Source organism: Leuresthes tenuis, unplaced genomic scaffold (assembly GCF_036924035.1).
Source record: "Leuresthes tenuis unplaced genomic scaffold, fLeuTen1.0.hap1 SCAF_10, whole genome shotgun sequence".
Lineage (NCBI taxonomy): Eukaryota > Metazoa > Chordata > Actinopteri > Atheriniformes > Atherinopsidae > Leuresthes > Leuresthes tenuis.
Genome location: NW_027325364.1, coordinates 20,086,056 through 20,106,716, shown reverse-complemented (window position 1 = coordinate 20,106,716; position 20,661 = coordinate 20,086,056). Strand labels below are relative to the sequence as shown.

Genomic DNA, 20,661 nt, shown 5'->3' with positions numbered 1-20,661 from the left:
TAATGGCACTTCGGTTGGTCATGATTCTGCAACTCAACCCAAAAGTGGTTTTAACTAAATAATCCATAAAAAGAGAAATGATTGCAAATTGAAATGCTGAGTTCTCAAACATTTTCTGGTTGTGACATTTGGAGCTACATCTGTTTTAAAGTGTTCTCTCTCGGCTATCTATGTATTTGTGTCAGTGTGAATGCTTTCTTGAAAAACATGGACCTCTCTCTGTCTTAGTCTTTGTATTCTCTTTCAGATATTGGTGCCTCCTCATTTATAATTTACAGTCACTCTCCTGTTTCACAGTAGCCCACAACCAGCCGGTTCAACGTAGAAAACTCAGTCGTGGCGTTGTTTCAAAATTGACGACCACGTCACTTTTTAATGCAAAGCTTTGCAGTCATTTCTTCAGTGAAAACTGCTGGTCAGATGCTTGTGGACAAAGCTGTGCATCTCATCTACTGGTCAGCGTGGTAAACACCTATTGGAATTCAATATTCATTTTGTTCAAGGTCGCTTTGTCATGTGTGTGTGTGTGTGTGTGTGTGTGTGTTGGTGTGCATGCGTACATTTGTTATTTGCAACATTAAAAACATGGTTTCAGGCTCAACACATTACAAACTGACGACTGGTCAGAAACCCTTGACCTCCCAATTAATCACTGAGAGTCATATACAGCTTTAACATCATTTTCCCTGCACTTGCATATCGGTGGTTGGGGATGTCTAAAAAGTGATCACTGCATCCTGAAACACAGCGATAATTTCAGGAACACAACGAAGGACCCAATGAGTTCACCTTTTATGGCTTTTCCTTATATCCACAAGACCTAAAGGATGACACTAGCTGTGAAGGGTTGGAATGTTGCAAGGCAGCTGTACAACCAAAACTGCAACTGAGCCACAAAGACACTACATGAGAAAGTGTTGCTAGATGATGGTTATCTCTGTAGTGGGAGCAGCTCTTGTATCCAACATTGGGATTCGATATCTCCCATGAGATTTGACCATTTTTAACAAACACAGCACAAACTTTCCAGGCAACAGTGGTTGTAGGAAGAGCTAACAAATGAGCAATCCTTTAAAGATACTCCTCCTGTCTCAGCATGCGACACACCGTGACAAAGCTTCACATTCTCTATTGCATCCACAGAATAAGATAAGCCCACAACAGCATGTTGCACCGGCTGACTCAGTCTTGTCTCAACTCTCAGAAGTCCTGTGTTTGTGCCCCACTGGGTCGGGGCATTTTAACTAAACAAGGACACTGCAGAGTATCCTGCAGGAGGCCACTGTGCTGTGTCTGATAGTTGATGTTCCTTGGAGTAAATTACAAATTAACATGGACAAATCCCTTGTTTCATCCATAGCAAAACCGTTTCCAGTTTGCTGAAAGCAACATTTTTGCAAAAAGATATTTTTATAGATAAGTTAGTTATGATGTATTTTATTTGTATTAGTTAAATGATTCATTTAACAACTTTTTCATCGCAGCTTCACACATTTCACACATTTACGCTGTACTGTAGTGTTGACACAGGCTTGCATCAGCTGCATGAAGCGTTATGATCCATTTTAGGTTCAAGCTCAGATGAGACTGAAAAGTCAAATGACACAAGCAGTGCAGTTAGAAGATGCTGCATAACAGAACAACAAAGCACTGTTCTACTGTCTGCAAAATATTACTATTCTTCTCTTCACCTGCCTTAAGAAGCTGTGACTGTTATCTTTTCATTTAGTTAGTTCCGGTCAGCATACAATGGTCATGCATACAATATTGAAAGACGTGTTAAGTGTGTGAAACTTGTAGTCCTTTGAGAGGGTGACAGATCTGTTATAAAGAACCACCTTCTTATTCACTAGGCTGAGGCACTATATAGTTTATTGCCCTGTGTTTGATAGAAACTTGATGTTTCCCACCCAAGGTGATTTGCATTACACGTATCAGCAACCTTTCCACCCCCAGCCTCCATCCTCCTTGTCTCTCCATCCCATTGTTGTAATAGATTTGTAAGGTGAGAGCAGGACCTCGATAATTACCTTGCCGACAGGACGTCATCCAACACCACATTATCTAGTTAGCAGTACCCTTTTAGGAGCAACGCTCTCATAATTTCAGGGCTTTAACCTTTCTCACATGGCAAATAAGAAGGCTGATTGTTGGCGTAGTGTAGCAAAGCCACTTGTTCTCTGTCCTGTCTTCATTGTTGGGAGCTGTAATTCTCTAATGTCATGAAAAGCAAAGCCAATTAAGAGGGCAGAATGACTTGAAAAGAAGTGTCAGTCTGAAAGGCCGTCGACAACTATGCTGCATTTTAAACCAGACTATCAAAACAAGGTAAGGTGACCCAAGTGTTCTGGTGTTACAGACATCTTGGCTACTTGATTATCTACTTTGGCCAAATGTAATTCATCATTAATTAGCTGCTGCATTTGCTCTGTGTGTCTATTTGGAAAAAAGAAAAGAAAGTTTATTATAGCCTTATTTCAAAATGTTTAAGCCTCATGCAGCTTTTGCAGGCTACTCACATACTGGCTGATTTTTTTTATCCCATTTCCCTGCGTCTTGCTTAATTATTTGAGAAAGATAACATCCGGGCTGTTTTTTGTACTTCTTAGTTATTCCAGCTTTGAAGAATTCCATGTCAATGGGCTACGAATTTGATAAAACATGTAGTTTAATGAAGCCCCAAAACATAATATTGCAAGAATACATCTGACTGTTAGAACCTCCCTTAGATTTTAACACACAAAAGTAACTGTGCAATTACAGATAAGAGAATTTCTGCTCAAGTAGATACGGCAAGCTAAGATCAGATCAGACTTTTACCCTGCTTCTTATTTATCTCCAGATTTTGCTCCTGACAGCAACTGTCCAAAAAAATACAGGAGATACAAAGGAGTTCTGTGATGACTCTGAATATTCAAAATGATCATTAGGAGTATTTGCTTGAATTCGAAATGTTGAACATAAATATTTGTTTTTAATGTTGTGTGTGAAATGCACACTTTTATCTGCTGTTTTAAAATGGAAAATGGCTCTGTGGGATATGTTTCTATTGGACAGTAGATCTTTGATGAACACTTCCAGATCAATGTAACTGAAAGTGCACCTTTTAGCTCTTTTTTTTCATTAGTTTTCCACTTCCACAGTTACGTTATTGTGGGAATTTACTGCTTCTCTGTAAAACATTAATACATTATGAAACATTGATACTCTAATTGTCTTCTAGTTGGAAGCTTACATACACTCATCATGGACATGAGCATCTTGACCAAACTGAGTGCTCAGGGATATTTTTTTACACCTTCATTTTCTGGGGCAGAATGTTTGTGCAAGATTCTGCTTTAAGAGAGCAAATAACATAGAATGAAAATGCAAGAATTTGGTCAAAAAGGTTTTAAGTCATTTTTGTTTTGCCGTACATTATCAGATTATTAATTCTGAGGTTCAAAAATTTCCAAAATGTCTAATTGACTTTGTGGAATGGGTAAAACAAGCTAACACTGAGAATTTGGAGTGACATTCAACAAGTCCTGACCTCATGCCTTTTCCAAAATATGTGAATTGCCCCATAAAAGTTGGGTTCATTAAAGATAGCTAACAGCTTAGCACTATGTTTTCTACCAAAAAGGGAGGACACTTATCAAAGCACAATTCTGCCAGAACACTGGTGGACAAGAAGGGTTCAGTCTAAATTCAAGGCAGAGCTGATTTTATACAACTCCTGATACCTTAATTTTAATAAATGAATAACTTCTGTACTACATTCTCTCAGAACAGTTCAGAACCAATACTGAAAGCCCTATCTTGCCACACAATTCATATCCATGATAAGTGATATAAACTCATTTTAATTCGATGTGGAATGAAATTAAATAGCAAAAAATGCAAAAAATACTTTATCTTTAAGTGATATTAGAATGTTGCAGTAGTTTTTATGTCATGAGTGAACACATTTCCAAGTGTGTATCCACCTGTGTCTGTGGGATTTGTAAACTTAAAAGTCAGTGTTTTTTCGCATCTCAAATTCAAACAGATGTATTTTAGAGCTTTTGTCGTTCTTTGACAGGGATTATTTCTATCCTGAGCCCAGCTGGCTGAAAAATACGGACTTCTGATTGATGTGGCCATTAAGAATATCGCAGGTATAGCTTTGGCTCAGCTGGCCGGGTGGTCACCACTGACAACATGATAGGCCTAAGGCTCAGAGGGTGAGAGTGCACATGCAGATAAGAAAGCGATAGCAGGTTATAGAGAAGATATTGGGGAGGAGAAGTGGAGAGGCAAGGAGTTGACATGTCACGGGTGTTCAGAAAGCAGGTCTGGAGACAAATTGTTTCAGACATCATTCGGGTAAGAGAATTCCGGCAGCTAGGCTCTTATTTTTATTGTGTAATTTGAAGAAACTCTCCTATTTTCGTTTATGTACCCACATCATTGTCATGTATTTGTTCCTCTTACAAGCACTGATGGCATCTTCATTTACTATTATAAATAAATAAAATTATAAGTAAAAGAGAAAACAGTACCTGCAAAAGACATAGTTCACATGCTGCTGTGCTGAATTTGACAGTATGTATTGTTTCTACTCCTGATGATTTGGATAAAAAAATGACTACATTTATCATACATGTCCTGTTGGTCACTTTTTTAACCTTTACTTTTCAAAAGCGACAGTTTGTTTATTACAGGGATTGTCAGTCTGGCTGTGGCTTATCTCTGGTTGGGGCTTTGTTTGCCCCTGAAAGCTTTTAATGTTGTAGCTGTTATTACAATGGACCACATCTGCTGGCTTCTGAGACTGTGCAATGCAAATGACTAAAAGAGGATGTGTGTCTAACATTGGTAGAGAATGCCGTTGTTGGCTTGTGTATTTTGTGTGTTTGTGTGTATTGCTTTCAGTAGTGACTTAGTCTGCTCGTTTGTATAGTCTACACTATAATTTATTGCTTCTGTATGGTTGTGTTTGCCTTGATGACTGAGGTGGCTGTGTACACTTTTGGAATTAAGGCAGATAGAGAGAGTTCACTGTCAGAGTTCTCTAGAGAGCATTTATATACATACATACATACATACATATATATACATATATATATATATATATATATATATATATATATATATTTATTTGTGCATGTAAATATGTAATATGTAATTTTCAGCCACTGCTTCTGAGAGCTGTATGAAGGTGCCTGGAAATTGTTACTATGGTATTTTGAGAAAATTCACGATTCTGCTGGTGTATTTTAACCTTGTTGGACTATACAAATTAACACTATTGTGTCTATTGCTAGCTCCCTTTCTAAAGCTGATAATGTTGACACCCACTGGAAGTGAGATTGTTGGCATGCTACTTCTCAGCTGACCTTGACAAGGCCAACTCCTCAGGGTCTAACTAACAAGAAACGTTATTTTGAGCTTTAACCATTTAGTCATGTAGTGTAAAATATGTTGGATCTTTCCTCTTTATCTATGTCCATGTCTATTGTACTAATTTTTTGAATTCAGTCATTTTTTTTCTTCTATTTTTTAAACTTTAATATTCTTTTCCTGCTTTCACAAATACATCATTTCCTTAATCTGTCTTCCTACTTCTTTATTCATACTCTCACATATTTATCTAAATATCCTTTTTAATCTTTTTGATTTGACATCTATTTTTTTGTGTCCTCATTTTTTGTGTCAGATTTTCATCAGATTGAGTGCAAAATGTAGGCTCTTAGCAGTTTGCATCAATTGGCATGGAAAAAAGTGGTATAAGGCTGACTAAGAATTAGATCATTTCTTCAACTACATGAACATGCATTCACAACAAAGGAGGAGACACATCGATGACATGAAACTTGATCACTTATCAGCCATTCCCGGGTGTAAATTTTAATCCAGTTGTTAACAATTATCTAAAATTAATCGGTATATGAACAAGCTACCTCTCAAGTGTGTTATTTTTTGGCATAGCCAGTATGCTTTGTTGTAGACGAGGACCTTTAACAGGGAGGTCTGACCATGGTGACATTAATGCAACATGTACTTTAAGGCTTTACAGTACTAGAGCTATGCTTTTTAAATTCCAGACAGACAAAAAGAAAAAGCCAAAGAGAGACTCTAAGTGCAGGTTGCTGCTAACGCGCCATGCAACAGCAGGTTTCACGGAATTTATCGGCTGGCGTTGTTTCTGTTACTAAGTAGCAAAACTTGGCAAGCGATCACTTGTTTTTAAGCTTCCCATGTTGTTGGTTAATCCATTGAGAGACCCCTGCGCAGGTACTGAAAGAGTCAGAGGAGACATGGAAGGATCTCTCGCAAGTAAAAGGAGGAAAACAAAGCAGAGCGCTGGACATTTTTGAGGGGATAGTAATATCTGTTTCTGATATATTGCGGAACTATAATTGTGTGTGATATTGTGTGCTGACAAAACACTGGATTATTTATTGGGGATTTATTTTTCATATATTCCACTGTTCATTTATTAACAGAACAAAGTGTTATTCACATGATGTCTGAGCCAAAGTCTAGGTTAACAGCTGAGCCTCAGCCATGTCACATTGTCAACAGCCTCATCACTGCACATTAAGTATGTGATAGATGGTCTCTGGTCTCGTGATGGCTTCACTTCAGCCAGTCCCGAGTGTTAGTTTTCTTCAAAAATCATTTAAGTCAGTACGTAATCAAAGTCAAACAGATGCATGTTACATTTTCGTTCAACTTAGCCAACCTAATTCCATTTACGTTTGTCAATGCTTTATTGTGTAGCAAAAGTTAAAGGAGGAGCGTGAGGCTAAGCGTGCCCAGCTGGATGGAAGACATGACTACATCCTCAGTATTGTGGCCTCATGCCTGGGACTGGAGAAGGCTGACGTGGAAGATGCCATACTGGAGGGGAATCAGGTACTTCGCACTCAAACTTTCCCACAGATTTTTTTCACTTTGATAGAAAACTGCAGCAGACATAAAACTAGAGGAAATAGGTGTGGTGGCCGTGCTAGAAAGGCGGAATGTGCAATTAGATAAGTGCTTAAGTTCAAATTTAAGTAAGTTTCCTCTTTTTACCAGATGTTTGTCTGCTTCATCTTCATGGCGTCTCAAGGGGAAATACTGAACCTTTTAACCTCTGAGATTCATTAAATCAATTATTTCCCTTTTTAGAACTTTACTTAAAAAAAAATGATCTCACAGTTTTAGTCACTTGTACTTTTCTTTTTTCAAAATATGAAAAACTGATAAAAATGTATTTTGTTTGTTAATTCAAGACAATGATTTGTAGCAGTGAAAGTAATGGAACAGTCACAGAATACATTTCTACAGTTACTTTTAATACTTTCAGTACATATTCATGGTATATTTTAACACTTATGGACTAATTTTTTCAACACAGGACTATTACTATAAGTGAATACATTTACAGTGTAATGTTAGTATGGCTGCAATGGTAAAAAAAATGTGAATAAACTGCCTTTGCAGAATGTTTGAAATTAGTTTTGTACATCTCCGTTAAGTTCTGACGTTGAATAACCCATGGGGTTGAACTGTCCTTTCTATCTTTTACAGATTGACCGAATGGAGCAATTCTTTGTGTCAAATGGTCTCCCGCACCTCATGTTTTACTATCAGGACACTGAGCCAGCTGAAGGAGGTAACATAGGAAAATGATCACTTAGTGGATCAAGAATAAAAAAATATCTAAAAGATCTAACTTCTGCTAATCAAGTTGAGGTTCTGTCTTGTATGAAATTATCTTTGTCACCAGTGATATTCATGACTGTAGTTAAACAGTTGTCTAAAGATCCTTTGGTTCTATCAAGGTGACAATGAAAAGTCAAAGCAGTAGTTCCCTATATATCACGTTGCTTCTGCTCAATTCTTTGTTTCAGAAGCTGCAGCGGCTGCAGTCTCTGCACCCACGGCACTTGTTTCACAGCAGCCTGGTCAAAGAAAGAAGTCTAAAGTGTTTGTGACAGACGGGAGAGATGTGGCATTAACTGGAGTGTGTGTCTTCTTCACCAGAGCCAACACTTCAAAAGCAATAACCTCTGAGAACATACACAGAGTGAGTCCCTTTGTATTATTCAAAGTACGCAAAGATTGATTGGTTGATTGACATAAAGCAAAAATGTATGATTGATTTAAATACATCAACCCTGATTATGCTTTGCTTACTCAACAATACACAGCGAATGTCTTCATTAACAAAGGACATCATCAAATCCAGTACAAAACAGCTCCATAGCTGCAGGGCAAAACTATACAAATGCTTTATGGATAAGAGACATGTGGAAGAACTCTGAAATACAATAAAGCCTGTTAGGCCTTTTAGGCCAGAATGAGATTTGAAAAACAAACAAAAATTGTTGGAAATTAGAAAGTAAATAACAGCCTCTAAACAATGAGTCACGGATACTTATATCACCTGTTATACAAAGTCTACGGCTTGCAAATATCCTAATTGGATGCAGCAGGAAAGAACCCAGACAAATCTTACATTCATATTCATTTTAGTCGTGGTAGTGCATATTCCATGAACTTGCCATCCTTTCCTTTGGAAAAATGAAATAATTTATCATTTTATAAGAAATACAGCCAGGGCTCCAGGAAGGAAGAGGTTAAGATAAATTGTCATTTGTGTAGACCTGTGTGTCACCTGTTTGACTGTGATTTCCTATTTGTGTGATAAAAGGATCCATGGAGGCTTTGTCTCATCCAGAGATAAGTGAGACAGCAGGGGGCTCATCAATAGCACAGTGATATCCCAGGCAGTTCTGGCCATTGATTGTAGCTGGTCACCTGCTGGCTGCAGAAAAGCTAATAACCACTACTGATAACAGGCCATGTTTGCTACAAGACACACAGTTGGAGGAGGGACTTTGTGTACTTGTTCGTGTGTGTTTGTGTCAGAGAGGGAAAGAGATCTTTGGTGTACATGCCTACATCAATTTATATTTTTACTTGCTTGGATTAGATTCAAAACAAAGCAAGAATCATAACCGATTGATTAAATCAGAGATGATACATTTAACAGCTCACATGTTTCTCTATGCGGTGGTAGTGTAGGAATTGTTTGACCAACAGGATATATCTGTGGCTACGGGATATGTACTGTAATGTTTTACGGTGACGATGGGACCCAAATGCACTCTGAAAGCAGTATAAGGGGAGAATAGAAAATTAGATTTACTTCATTGATGGAAAAAAAATGATAAAAAAGGAAGGTGAGTACAGGTGTAATAATTGGAAACAGGAAGCAGATGGTGAATGGTGCGCTAGACAAGAGAAAATAAGTGTGTGAACTTCTATTGAATGAAACAAGGCCAGAAGAAAAGAAAGAAACAATAAATAATAACTCTTCAATCAACCATCTATAACCAAATACCACAATGAATATTTGTGCCTATTGTGAATTAAGGTCCATCATGATTTAGAACTTGCAGACAACTACAAATTCAGTATCAGTTCTATTAAATTAACATTTCTTTCTTTCTTTGTTTTATTCGTTTCTATATATGTGCACTGTTACGACCCAATTCAGCCAGGGGAGGTAACATAAAAATGTGTCAAGATGGTGGATTTGGAGTTAAAAGGGTTTATTATACAACTGAGGAAACCAAATTCCAAGGTGAGTCAGAAAATTAAGATGTGAGGTGCAACTCAAACCAACAAAGAATCAAAACAAAAAAAATCGTTCTTAATGTTTGAGGGACTAACTGCTGAAAGTAAAACAACCAAAAACCTCTTTAAACTAAACTGACTATCCCAAACCAAAACACACAAAGGAGAAGCACCACCAAATCTAAACTAATTAGATTAAAGCAAAGAGTGTCTAACTTAGCCTCACATGCTGTTCAGGGCTTTAGCTTCTGCAATCTCTCACACAGTACACCGGGGGCTAGCTGCACACTCAGTTCAGAGCTGCCCCTGTGAATGAGTCCTCCTCAGAGCCTTTTAAAGATGGAGGTGTCAGATCAGCTGTCATGATTGGTCCAGTATCTCAAAGCTGGTCCAATAGATTTTCCACAGGAGGGAGGCAGGCCAAAGGCTCCAAACAGCCAGTCCTCAATGTGTGTTGCCACACTCAAATCTGCATGGAGGGAGACTGCACCACTTCTACCAAGGCCAAGGGCCGTAACATGCACTCTTTTCTCACTTTGTAGGATGTGAATTTCAACATGTTGGACACAACAGATGTGGGTCTGTTAAAAAGTGTGGAGCAGCTGCTCTCTGAGATCTTTATTCCCACGCTGAGGAAGATGAATCATGGTTGGGGGGAACTGGCCAGCCTCCAGGCCCAGGCTGTCAAACAAGACTTCATATCGTCACTTGAAAGTTTTGTGACTGTTCTTACTGGAGCACAGGAGAGCCTACAAGAAAAGGTGGGACACAGAAACCAGTGGATGAGTAAATCAACAGCTGATTTAAATATTTGTGCTCTTAACACACCCATGTGAGTACCAGGAAACCAGTGAGAAGCTCAACCACACACAAAAAGACACGTGATTGTTTGAATTAAATATAAACAAATTGTGGATACATAAAATCTATGTGAACTTCTATGAAACGGTTATTTTTTTTATCCCTATTGTGCATTGCCTGTTTCATGGTGTCACATTCAGCAAAAGCACAGCAACCTCAGAAAACTGTGCCTGTTATGACAACAGCCTTAATCAATGATGAGTTCATTTTTGTTTTACAGCATAACCTTTCAGCAATACTGTGTATGCAAGCACACGTTTACATCCTCAGACAAGTAAATCCCAGACAAAACTGTCTTGTCATTGCTTCCCTCCAGGTTACTTTTAAAGAGTGTGACACATTTGACTTGCGGGTCTTGAAAGGCCCAGCAGACTACATGGCAGCCGCCAACAGCACGGAAACAACAGAAAAGATAGAGGCCTGCATGAAAGTGTGGATCAAACAGATAGAACAGGTAAGAGGGTATTCTCAGGGGTACCACCCTTTTAGCGAGCTTAAATTTGCTGTAATCTTGCATGCCTTTTATGTTGAGCAGTTTACGGCCAGATTTTGAAAGGGAATTCATTCTCACATCTGTGTTTGCTTGCATTGCTTTTGATTGAAGCTGAACAGGTTAAGTATAAGAGCGGCAAATGCTTGAAATGCATGCTTATCCTGAAAAGAAGCAAAGATATCTGACAGTCAGATTTTGCAAGTTTTTAGCTGTATGTTTGGCAGCGTCACTGTATCATACAATCATTTATTGTTGTTGTTACTTCAACTTAATATTTTACATGTTTTGACCCAGTTCAGCTTGAGGTCCTATAGAGAGGGTGCAAGAGTACCAAAAAAAAAAAGAAAGCTAACTACAAATTAAATTGTGACTTGAGCCACAAAAGGGTAAACTGCAGCCTTTATGTGACCAGACACAGAATAAAGCAACTCTGCTCTCTAGGTTCTAGCTGAGAGTGACCAACTTAGAAAGGAGGCCGATGACCTCGGCCCTCGTGCCGAGTTGGACCACTGGAAGAAACGAATGTCCCGCTTCAACTACCTTCTGGACCAGCTGAAAAGCCCGGATGTCAGAGCTGTATTGGGTGTGCTCTTAATGGCCAAATCTAAGCTCATTAAGGTCAGGATCACAACTGATAACTGCAACATAGGACTCATTCTGCAAAATCCTTCATATGAAATATTTAGTACTGTAATGTTTGGTGTGATGCGGACCTACAATGAATACAATAAGGGTGTGTTTGCTTTAGTCATGGCGGGAACTAGACAGAAGGATCACTGATGCAGCCAATGAGGCCAAAGACAATGTGAAGTACCTCTACAGCCTGGAGAAGTTTTGTGATCCCCTCTACAACAGTGATCCTGTAAGGAAAAAAACAAGTAATCTCTTTAAAGATGACGGGGTGTGCTGCATTAAAAGCTAACTGGATGTTCCGTATCCTTGTTAAACTGTTTCACTAATGTATCCCATGTGTGAAAACGAGATGTACTTTGTTTCAGGTGTCAATGGTGAATGCGATCCCAGGTTTGATCAATGCCATCAGGATGATTCATAGCATTTCTCGATACTACAACACATCGGAAAAAATAACATCACTTTTTGTCAAGGTAATGGAGCTAAGGCATCCTTTCTACAAAATGTGTCAGTGTTTATTAAATTGTAATATAATCAGCAGTGGTATTCAGCTTGTTTTCTTTTGAATGGGCAAATAAAACATTAAAGCTGCAAACGATTGTGCTCAAGATAATTGATATGTAACATCCCAGTGTACGCATTACAGGCTTGAATTATGAAAGCCTAAATTTAGTCAGAATCTTCATCTGTATCTCCAGGTGACAAACCAGATGATCACTGCTTGCAAAGCCTACATCACTAATAATGGCGCTAATTCAATATGGGACCAGCCTCAGCAAGTTGTTGCTGACAAAATCAAGGCCGCTATTAGCCTAAATCAGGTACAAAATTCTTGTTGTTTATTATGTAAATCATATTTTGTATAGTACTATAAAAATGTGTTTTTTTCCCCCAGGAAAATGTAGCTATTTAAAAAAAAAACTATCAAAATACATGTAGCAAATATCTTCTTTTTTTCTGTATGTGGGATGTTTAAAAAATAAAGAAAGTTTGTGTTCTGTACATGTGTTAAAATGCATCAAAGTTGTGAAGGTCACTAAGTTTCATGTCTTCCAGTTCTGTGGTGCTGGTTGAATGAAAATGATCGATTTTGTTGCATTGTCCAGGAGTACCAACTGTGTTTCCATAAAACCAAGGAGAAACTGGAACAAACTCCCTCAGAGAGACAGTTTGACTTCAGTGAGATGTACATATTTGGGAAGTTTGACACATTCCAGCGACGTCTCAAGAAGATCCTCGAAATGTTCAGCACCATTTCCACCTACTCTGCACTGCAGGATTCTAAGATTGAAGGACTGGAAACCATGGCCACCAGGTTTCAAGTAAGTAATATTGTTAGATCATATTATTATCGAGGCGTTTTCATAACACAGACATGCATTCAACTCATTCAACTGATGAAATACCATTGTTGGCCAGCTAAATATGTATTTCTCCTGCTGTCCATTGATGCTGAATATGTTGTTGGTGGAATAAAGGCTTCTACTGCAATTGAGAGGACAAGTTTAGCGTTTTCTCGACTGCATAGATGATGCATTCAAGAAATATGAGAAAAACTGATATACTGATATTAGATTTTACATTGATTTTGTACAATTAATGTCTTCATACCAATACTTAACTATGCAAATGTCACTGCAGCTAAGTAGAACGATTAGTGGGTTTGTTGAATGACCTCAGGCTCTACAAATACTGTGACAGTTGCAGATTATCGAAACAGTCTTCGTTCCCTTGTTTCATGTGTTGCAAAATAATTATTTTTGTTTACAAAATCAAATTGTACTGCTTTGGGACACAAAATGAGCTCAAATTTCATGAAATTATTGCCTCATATTGTTTGTAAATGGTGTGTTCCATCTTCTCTTTAGGGTGCTTTGTATTGATGTGAGGTGTCTTGTTTGTTTCTGTACAGACTGCAGAAATGCAGGCAAAATGGGAGGTAATGTCTCACTGCAATCTTCAGCTTATAGAACTGCATGGCTCGTTTGTATTTCTATAGTTTGCCGTATGCGAGGGTTCATGTTATAGCTGTGGATCATACCACTGTTCCTATTTAATGACGGCACTAACAGCATGGAACATGAACAGAGAACCAACTTCATACTTTCTTGAACATGCTTTTCTCCTTTGTGTTCTTCACTTAATCTTTCAGGCACACTGCTATTTTTAACATTTAAAAAAAATATATATTATATATTATAAATATCCAACTCTACTCTGAAATGCCACTTTTTGTGCTGATATTATCTTGCATGCCATCAGTCCCATCACAAACTAGGTGCCTGCTGACATCCCGTTTTCATTTAAAGGCCTTACATAGATAAATTGTTTGCATTTCTCAAAGCTGTATCCCAATGATGTTTCCAGTACAAACCATGTTATCTAAGATCTAATTGACTCAGTTCAGAGTCTGTTGATAGCTATCATGTTTACTCCTCGCTATGAGTTATGCAAAAAGGTTGAATGGTCATATTTGATCAAATTTGGAGTTGATAACCACAGAACACACAATAGAATGGCTTTCAATGTTCCTCAGAGCAGTTGAAGGTTCAGCACAATGTACCTCAGAACTGGAATGATCTGCAGCACACGTTTGAAGTTACACACACTAATCCCTTTCAGGGACTTTTGTTTGCTTTGCTTTCACGAGCAAATATTCACACTTCTAAAACTGCTTTGTCCAGAATGATTTTGTGTGTGTGCAGTGGCTATTCTGGTTGCCATTGTTGTGATTCTATGTATATTTTTTGCGTTGAGTTCGCAGATATGTGAGATATCTTGAATAAATAAAAGCTCACTAACTAAATGTTTTGCAAGCTGTCCAGCTTTACTACTGTAATTCCATTAGTCCTTTCAAGGTCCAAGTAAACAAACTGGATTGAAAGACTCTCCTTTTGTAGAAACTGATAGTTAGCTTTGCAGTTTATCTATAATTTATGGTAAGCTGTGAGACCCAGTGTTGCAATTCCTCCTTTATTTGACTGTTTATTGTTTGTTTTTATTCCTATATTATCACGCAGACTAAGGTGATGTCATTCTATCGTCAGCATATTAACATGTAGTCCTAACACTGTACAAGCTGATCCTTTTAACTTGTGTGTGTGTTGTTGTTGTTGCAATTTTTTGTGTGTCTGATAGGCTATTGTGATGAACATGAAGAAAAAGCACTACAGTTTCCTAGACCACAGAAGAACTGACTTTGATGTCGACTATGAGGATTTCTGCAAGAGCACCTCTGAGCTCCATGTAAGTTAACTGCAGACACAACAAATTATTGCACAAGGGCTTAGTCAGTGGATTAATACCAAACCAAGAAGTTTGTACAGAATCAGTGGAGCAGGTTACAAGACTTGGTACTGGTGGTTTTCTGGTTTTCCTTTGCTGTACACCTGTGCAAGTAAAACTTATCAGTCATATTTGAGCAAGCAGTACTTGAATGAACTTATATATTAAAGTAGAGAATAAAAAATGATAAAAAGTATACCATTTATGAGAGCAATTCAACTTTTTCTGAGCTTATCATAATGTGTGTGCATTCAAACAATGATTCGGATATAGAATGTACTGGATATCCTTTACTGACATATAATTCCAGTTGCAAAGCGGTTGAGACTCTGTTTAAAATGTACATAAAAACAGAATGTGTTGTTTGTATAAAATTCAATGTTGAAAGTCAGACGCTTCACCTTTCACGAAAGAATATTAGATCGTTTTGAATTTGAATGAAATATTCTACTATACACAGCACATTGTATCATTAAAACATTTCAATAATCTGTAAATGTGTTTGCACACAAGGTATATGGTTGAATATCAATACTGGATGGCTGTGACCTTCAGGCCTTCAGATGTTACTGCATTAAAGACCGGCATGATTCTATTATGGAAATCACTGCATGGGCTTAGGAACCCTTCCAGAAATCATTGTCTGTGAACACGGTTCATTGTGCCATCCACAAATGCAGGTTAAAGCTCTTTCATGAAAAGAAGCCATTTTTGAATGAAGGGTGTTCATTAGTGCCTGTGGAACTAGAAACTTACACATCTGGTGAGGCTGAATTATATTTACAGGTTTTATAGAAAGCTGTACTCCCGTCTTTTTTACAGAAGGCCTTACATATTTCATTCAGCAAGACAATGCTAAACTGCAAATTGCACCTATTACAACAGCATGGCTTTCTAGTTCAAGAGTCCAGGCACTGGAGTCTGCAGTCTAGACCTTTTGCCAAGTAAAAAAAAATGCAACAAAGACAACACCGGACTGTTATTCAGCTGGAATCCTATAACAGACAAAAATGGGACAACATTATTGTTCCAAAGGTTCAGGCAACTGCTCTCCTAAGTTCCCAGAAGGTTACTGTCTGTTGTGGAAACAGAGGGGCTGCTACACAGTGGTGAACATGACCCTGTTTCAACTTTTAGAGACTTGTTGCTGCCATCAAATTCAAGATAAGCCAATAATATTCAAGTGAAAGTAAAACGTATCTGTCTCTGAACATTTGATATGTTTCCATGTTCTGTTGTGAATGAAATACTGGTTTATGAGATTAAAAATTTGCATTCTACACAATGTCCCAGCTTGTTAGGATTTAAGGTTAGATATTGGAATTTGTTGGCCCCTAAGAAATTTAAGCTCAGCGCATATTGATTTGTACCCTATGTATGTGCCAACATCTTTATTGTGCTATAGGTTTACTTTGTGAGGTTTTGTTTTATTATGTCATTTTATTGTTGTTTGTGCAGTTTTATTTCACAGTCGTTTTCGGATATATCACTTTTGTCGGCATTTGTGTTTCCAGAATCAGCTGAAGAGTTTCATGGATAGCACCTTTGAAAAGATTCAAAATACAGAAAGAGCTTTAAATGTGCTGAAGAAATTTGAAAGGTAACATAATGTCAACCACATGAAATTATTTTGAAATAATAATCACAACTTGATACACTACCAATATGTTGTTATATTCACCTTCATCGTTTAAACTAGTCTCTAATGATATTACAGAAATGAAAGATTAAGCAGGGTTCTGAGTAAACTTTGCTTAATAAGGACACTTTGGTTCCTTTAGGTTTGCTTAGTCCAGAGTTACTTTATTATACATTATTGCTTGAATGATTTATTACCAACACAACTGTTGTTACTAGTTATTTGTAGTAATTGTTGTTAATTGTAGTTACTTCAGAGTTTCCTTACATTATAAGTCACAATGTCATACAGGTGACACAGATAGAGCTGGGCTTAAATGAATGATTACTGGCTGATTCTGTTATAATTCATTCCGTTGATATGTGGTGTGTTCAGTTTTTGTTTTGTTGTCCTTTTTTTTAAAAATTTTGACGCCACTAACTACTTGCACTTTTGGACTCAAACAGACTGGGCATCCCTGATCTGAGCATTGAAGAGAAGTATCAGCGAATTCTGCAGAATTATGGTCGAGACATTGAAATGGTGTCCCGCATCTATGTGAAGCAGAAGCTGGACCCACCCACTGGCAGAGATATGCCTCCAGTTGCAGGAAGGATCATGTGGGCTCGGCAGCTGTACAGTCGAATTCAGGCTCCCATGGATCTCTTTCAACAGGTTATTTATGGCTTTCTTTTTGTTATATTCTTTTATTCTATCTTTTTTATTCACAAGTATATTGTGTTGACCTTCTAACTTATAGGTGCCATTCTATTTCTTTCTATTTCCTTGCAGCAACCAGGCGTTCTTTCCACAACTGAGGCCAAGAGGATTATCAAGAATTTTAACAGGGTTGCAAGAGTCCTGATGGAGTATGAGATGCTCTACCACCACAGCTGGATGACAAAGGTGAATGGAGCAAAGAATCTGGTATAGGAATCAAATTATTAGAAACAATGTAGTAGAAATACATACATACATGCATGCGTTTAAGTATATATGGAACCATTATATACAACACAAGTATGTGACATATATGTTGTTCCTGTATTATTCTTACCCAAAACTACCCTTAAGTTTTTTTTAATGATGTCTCTTCCCCAATCCTTTCCATTTTCACCTTCCCGCTAAACTCCCTGAATGACCCTGATATGTTCTGTATAGATGGAGAAAGCAAGGGTGGGCCTGCAGGCCCCTCTGTTGGTCCGGTCTCCAGAGACCGGGGAACTGACTGTGAACTTTGATCCAGAGATTCTGACCCAGATAAGAGAGGCGAACTGCATGATACGGATGAATTTGGAGATCCCTCCCTTTGCTGCTCTGTTGCAGCAAAAACAGGATACCCTCAAGAAAAACTACAACAAATTACAGGTGGGTATTACAGAGAGTTGTATGCAAATTATAGAAGTAATACTAAGCAATATCAAGCTAGGACTTCACCATCAGTGAGAGGCGGTGTTAATTTCATGATGTTGATGAAAAGTAAAGCTGCAGTGTGCTGCAGTATTAATGACGTCTCCTGGGCTATCAGATCCCCTAAGATAAAGAAGAGAGAGGGAGAGGAGGAGGAGAAGAAGAAGCAGAGGGAAAAGAGGGTTGGGCATGAAATAACAAATAGTTTTGTAGGGTAAAAACTGCATTCATGGACATGACAGGAAGGGGGTTGTTTGAGCTGTGGTCCTGCTCCTGAACTTCAGCGAAAAATCATTAACACCATTCAAACCAAATTTTGATTTCCTATTGGATAAAATATTTTCTATAGGATAAAATATTTTCTTTTCTGTATTTATTGTTCTTTTTAACATTCATTTAACTAAGCAAGTCATGAGGTTGAAATATTTATTTACAAGCAAAAGGCAAATTGGATAAGGGATAAAAGTGATGCATAAAGTCAAGAGACAGAAGCACACATTCCAAAATATTTTTAATGTAACAGTAGAGACATTTTATTATTTTTTTGCGCTTTGGCTCCCCCTGCAGTTGTCGGATGTAATTAGGGTTGACCATCTTCGCACTTACAAACAAGGGACATATGACGATGTGTCAGCAGCATCGTGCCACAATGGTATGGGCATGGTGTTGTGTACATATGTAGTGTTCACAGCAAAAACACACACACAAAAATCTATTAAATAATAAACCAATAAAGAGGAAATAAGGCTATCACTCAATAAAGCAATTTTCATCAATCTAAAAGGATATTTTTTGCTGCTCTAGACTGATTCAAGCAGGCTTTTTTTTGTTTTTTGCACAATTAAAGAGACGTCCTTACATAATGAGTCACAGACACTTCCAGTTAATTTTTAATCATCTCTGTGCTGCATCTGCTTCTTGCTTCTGACCACTTAATGTTCATCAGACAGAGAACATTGTCTCTACAAAGACGTTTGAACCCAGAACACTTAGGACAAATGAGACAACCCTGAACAAACTGATCAAGTTTGTTTTCCTGTTGTTTTGAAAAACTTTCATCCACTCCTCACTTTTGGATTTTGTGGTATCATGTATGACTTTGTGTATTTCCTCCTTGCTAACGCAGAACTCCTCATAGAGTTGGTCCAAGTTGGATCTCTCCATTTTGGGGGAGCAACCACCTGCTCCAGGTCACTGAAGGACAGATCGTCATAGAGGCCAATCGCTTTCAGTTTCACCATCACATTTGCTGATGAAAAAAAGTCTGTTTCCACCGAAGTATCTCCATTTTAAACCTGCTGACTTCTTCCATCTGTAATGCAGAGCTTTGTTTCCTCTAGCTTTTTAACTATCTGATCAAAAACACACCCATCATTGCGTAAAAAGTGCAGATAAAGTTAAATAGGTCCAGTTATTTCTTCATCCTCAAAAATCCTCTTCAGTGCCACTGGACGGGTCTCACCTCGACACCTAAAGGCAGACACTGAGAAGTGGCTGCCCAAACTTCCCAAAGCCCACTGTCAGCTGATCATAAGCATGCTCACATGAGTTATGAGCAATGAGAGCTGAGCAATTAGCTTTCAGAATGAAATTGTTGAAACTTCGCAGTAACTAGTAAAGAAGTGGTGTCCAGAGTTGACATTGGCATTATCTGCTGCATCGGCTGTGTCCAGTGTAGTTCATACTTTTTCTGACAGTTCATCAGAGCTGGATGCTGTCTGCAGTTTTCATCACTGTCAGTTGATGTGTCAGTTGATCACTGTTTAGTTGACTGTTATTCATCACCTATAACAGTCAACTAAATTGCACTGCACTCCATCTGACACAGAGAAATACAGTATCTCACGCACACCGGAAACATTTTTCTGTTTCCCTTGTTTGAGGGCATCTGTTGCAAATGAGAAGTACACAGTTTCACCGTCACGTGGGGACAGACCAAAAAAGTGTATTCCATATTAACAGCAGTCCCCACTGAGCAAATAAGTTCAAGACGTTTCTGAGTTGATGCAACATGTATTGACATCTACCTTGATTCACAGCTAATGCTGAGCGAAAACACCAGAGTGCGGGCCAAGATTCAGAGCGCCTTTGAACAGCTGGCCATGCCACATGTTGCCAAGGTAAGATGTGATAAGTTTCACTGACACCAGTGTAGTTACATAAGGATTGCTGTAACACATTATTAGATAATATATGTGATTAATCATTATTAAAGCTAACTTTCCAAACTTTTTCTTTATTTCTTATTCTTGTGTTTTCCACAATGAGTGTATAGGATAAATATGATGATATTATTTTAGGACTCAGTTGAAAAAAAAATTATACTTGTAGTAATTAATAGGAAGACTTATATTTAATTTGCCACATAAGCAAGGGTTAGGTCAAACCATTATATGCAGTGTACCATATAATTTTCACAGGTGTTTGGGATTAGCCTCTCAAGGTGATTATTACTGCCCCCAATATCAGTTAGATTACTGGGAGTAAACGGCAGTAGACATATAATATTGGATATTCTGAAAAACTTTGCAGGAGAAAAATAGGAAGAAAATAAAAAAATACAAGCAAGATAAAGATCCTGATCTTCAGTCAGGCTGGACACTTCCTTCATGCTTTAGCTACTTAACAGTAGCTCGTTTCCTAACATCATGGCTAAAAAAAGGCTGAGGGTGGATGTAATGGTGGGCTAGGCTAGGAACGGATTTACATCTATATTAGTATTCATTTCACTGTGTGTTTTGATAAGTTTGGAAAGTCAGTTTTT

General features: G+C 38.0%; 1 protein-coding gene across 4 annotated transcripts in view; it reads left to right on the top strand.

The window, feature by feature from the left end:
• Positions 1-20,661, top strand: part of dnah5 (dynein, axonemal, heavy chain 5) — a 94,289-nt gene that overhangs the window by 2,807 nt on the left and 70,821 nt on the right. The window contains exons 1-17 of one of the 4 annotated variants that reach the window (XM_072394645.1): positions 4,291-4,347; positions 6,748-6,882; positions 7,543-7,643; positions 7,897-8,041; positions 10,140-10,358; positions 10,775-10,912; positions 11,393-11,569; positions 11,700-11,813; positions 11,950-12,057; positions 12,283-12,405; positions 12,691-12,906; positions 14,723-14,830; positions 16,384-16,469; positions 16,955-17,162; positions 17,280-17,393; positions 17,649-17,855; positions 19,937-20,017. In XM_072394645.1, the coding sequence (XP_072250746.1) occupies positions 4,291-4,347; positions 6,748-6,882; positions 7,543-7,643; positions 7,897-8,041; positions 10,140-10,358; positions 10,775-10,912; positions 11,393-11,569; positions 11,700-11,813; positions 11,950-12,057; positions 12,283-12,405; positions 12,691-12,906; positions 14,723-14,830; positions 16,384-16,469; positions 16,955-17,162; positions 17,280-17,393; positions 17,649-17,855; positions 19,937-20,017 (2,337 nt within the window). Of the gene's footprint in view, positions 1-4,290; positions 4,348-6,747; positions 6,883-7,542; positions 7,644-7,868; positions 8,042-10,139; positions 10,359-10,774; positions 10,913-11,392; positions 11,570-11,699; positions 11,814-11,949; positions 12,058-12,282; positions 12,406-12,690; positions 12,907-14,722; positions 14,831-16,383; positions 16,470-16,954; positions 17,163-17,279; positions 17,394-17,648; positions 17,856-19,936; positions 20,018-20,661 lie in introns of those variants that run through there. The other 3 variants (XM_072394644.1, XM_072394643.1, XM_072394642.1) reach the window with 3 other exon arrangements.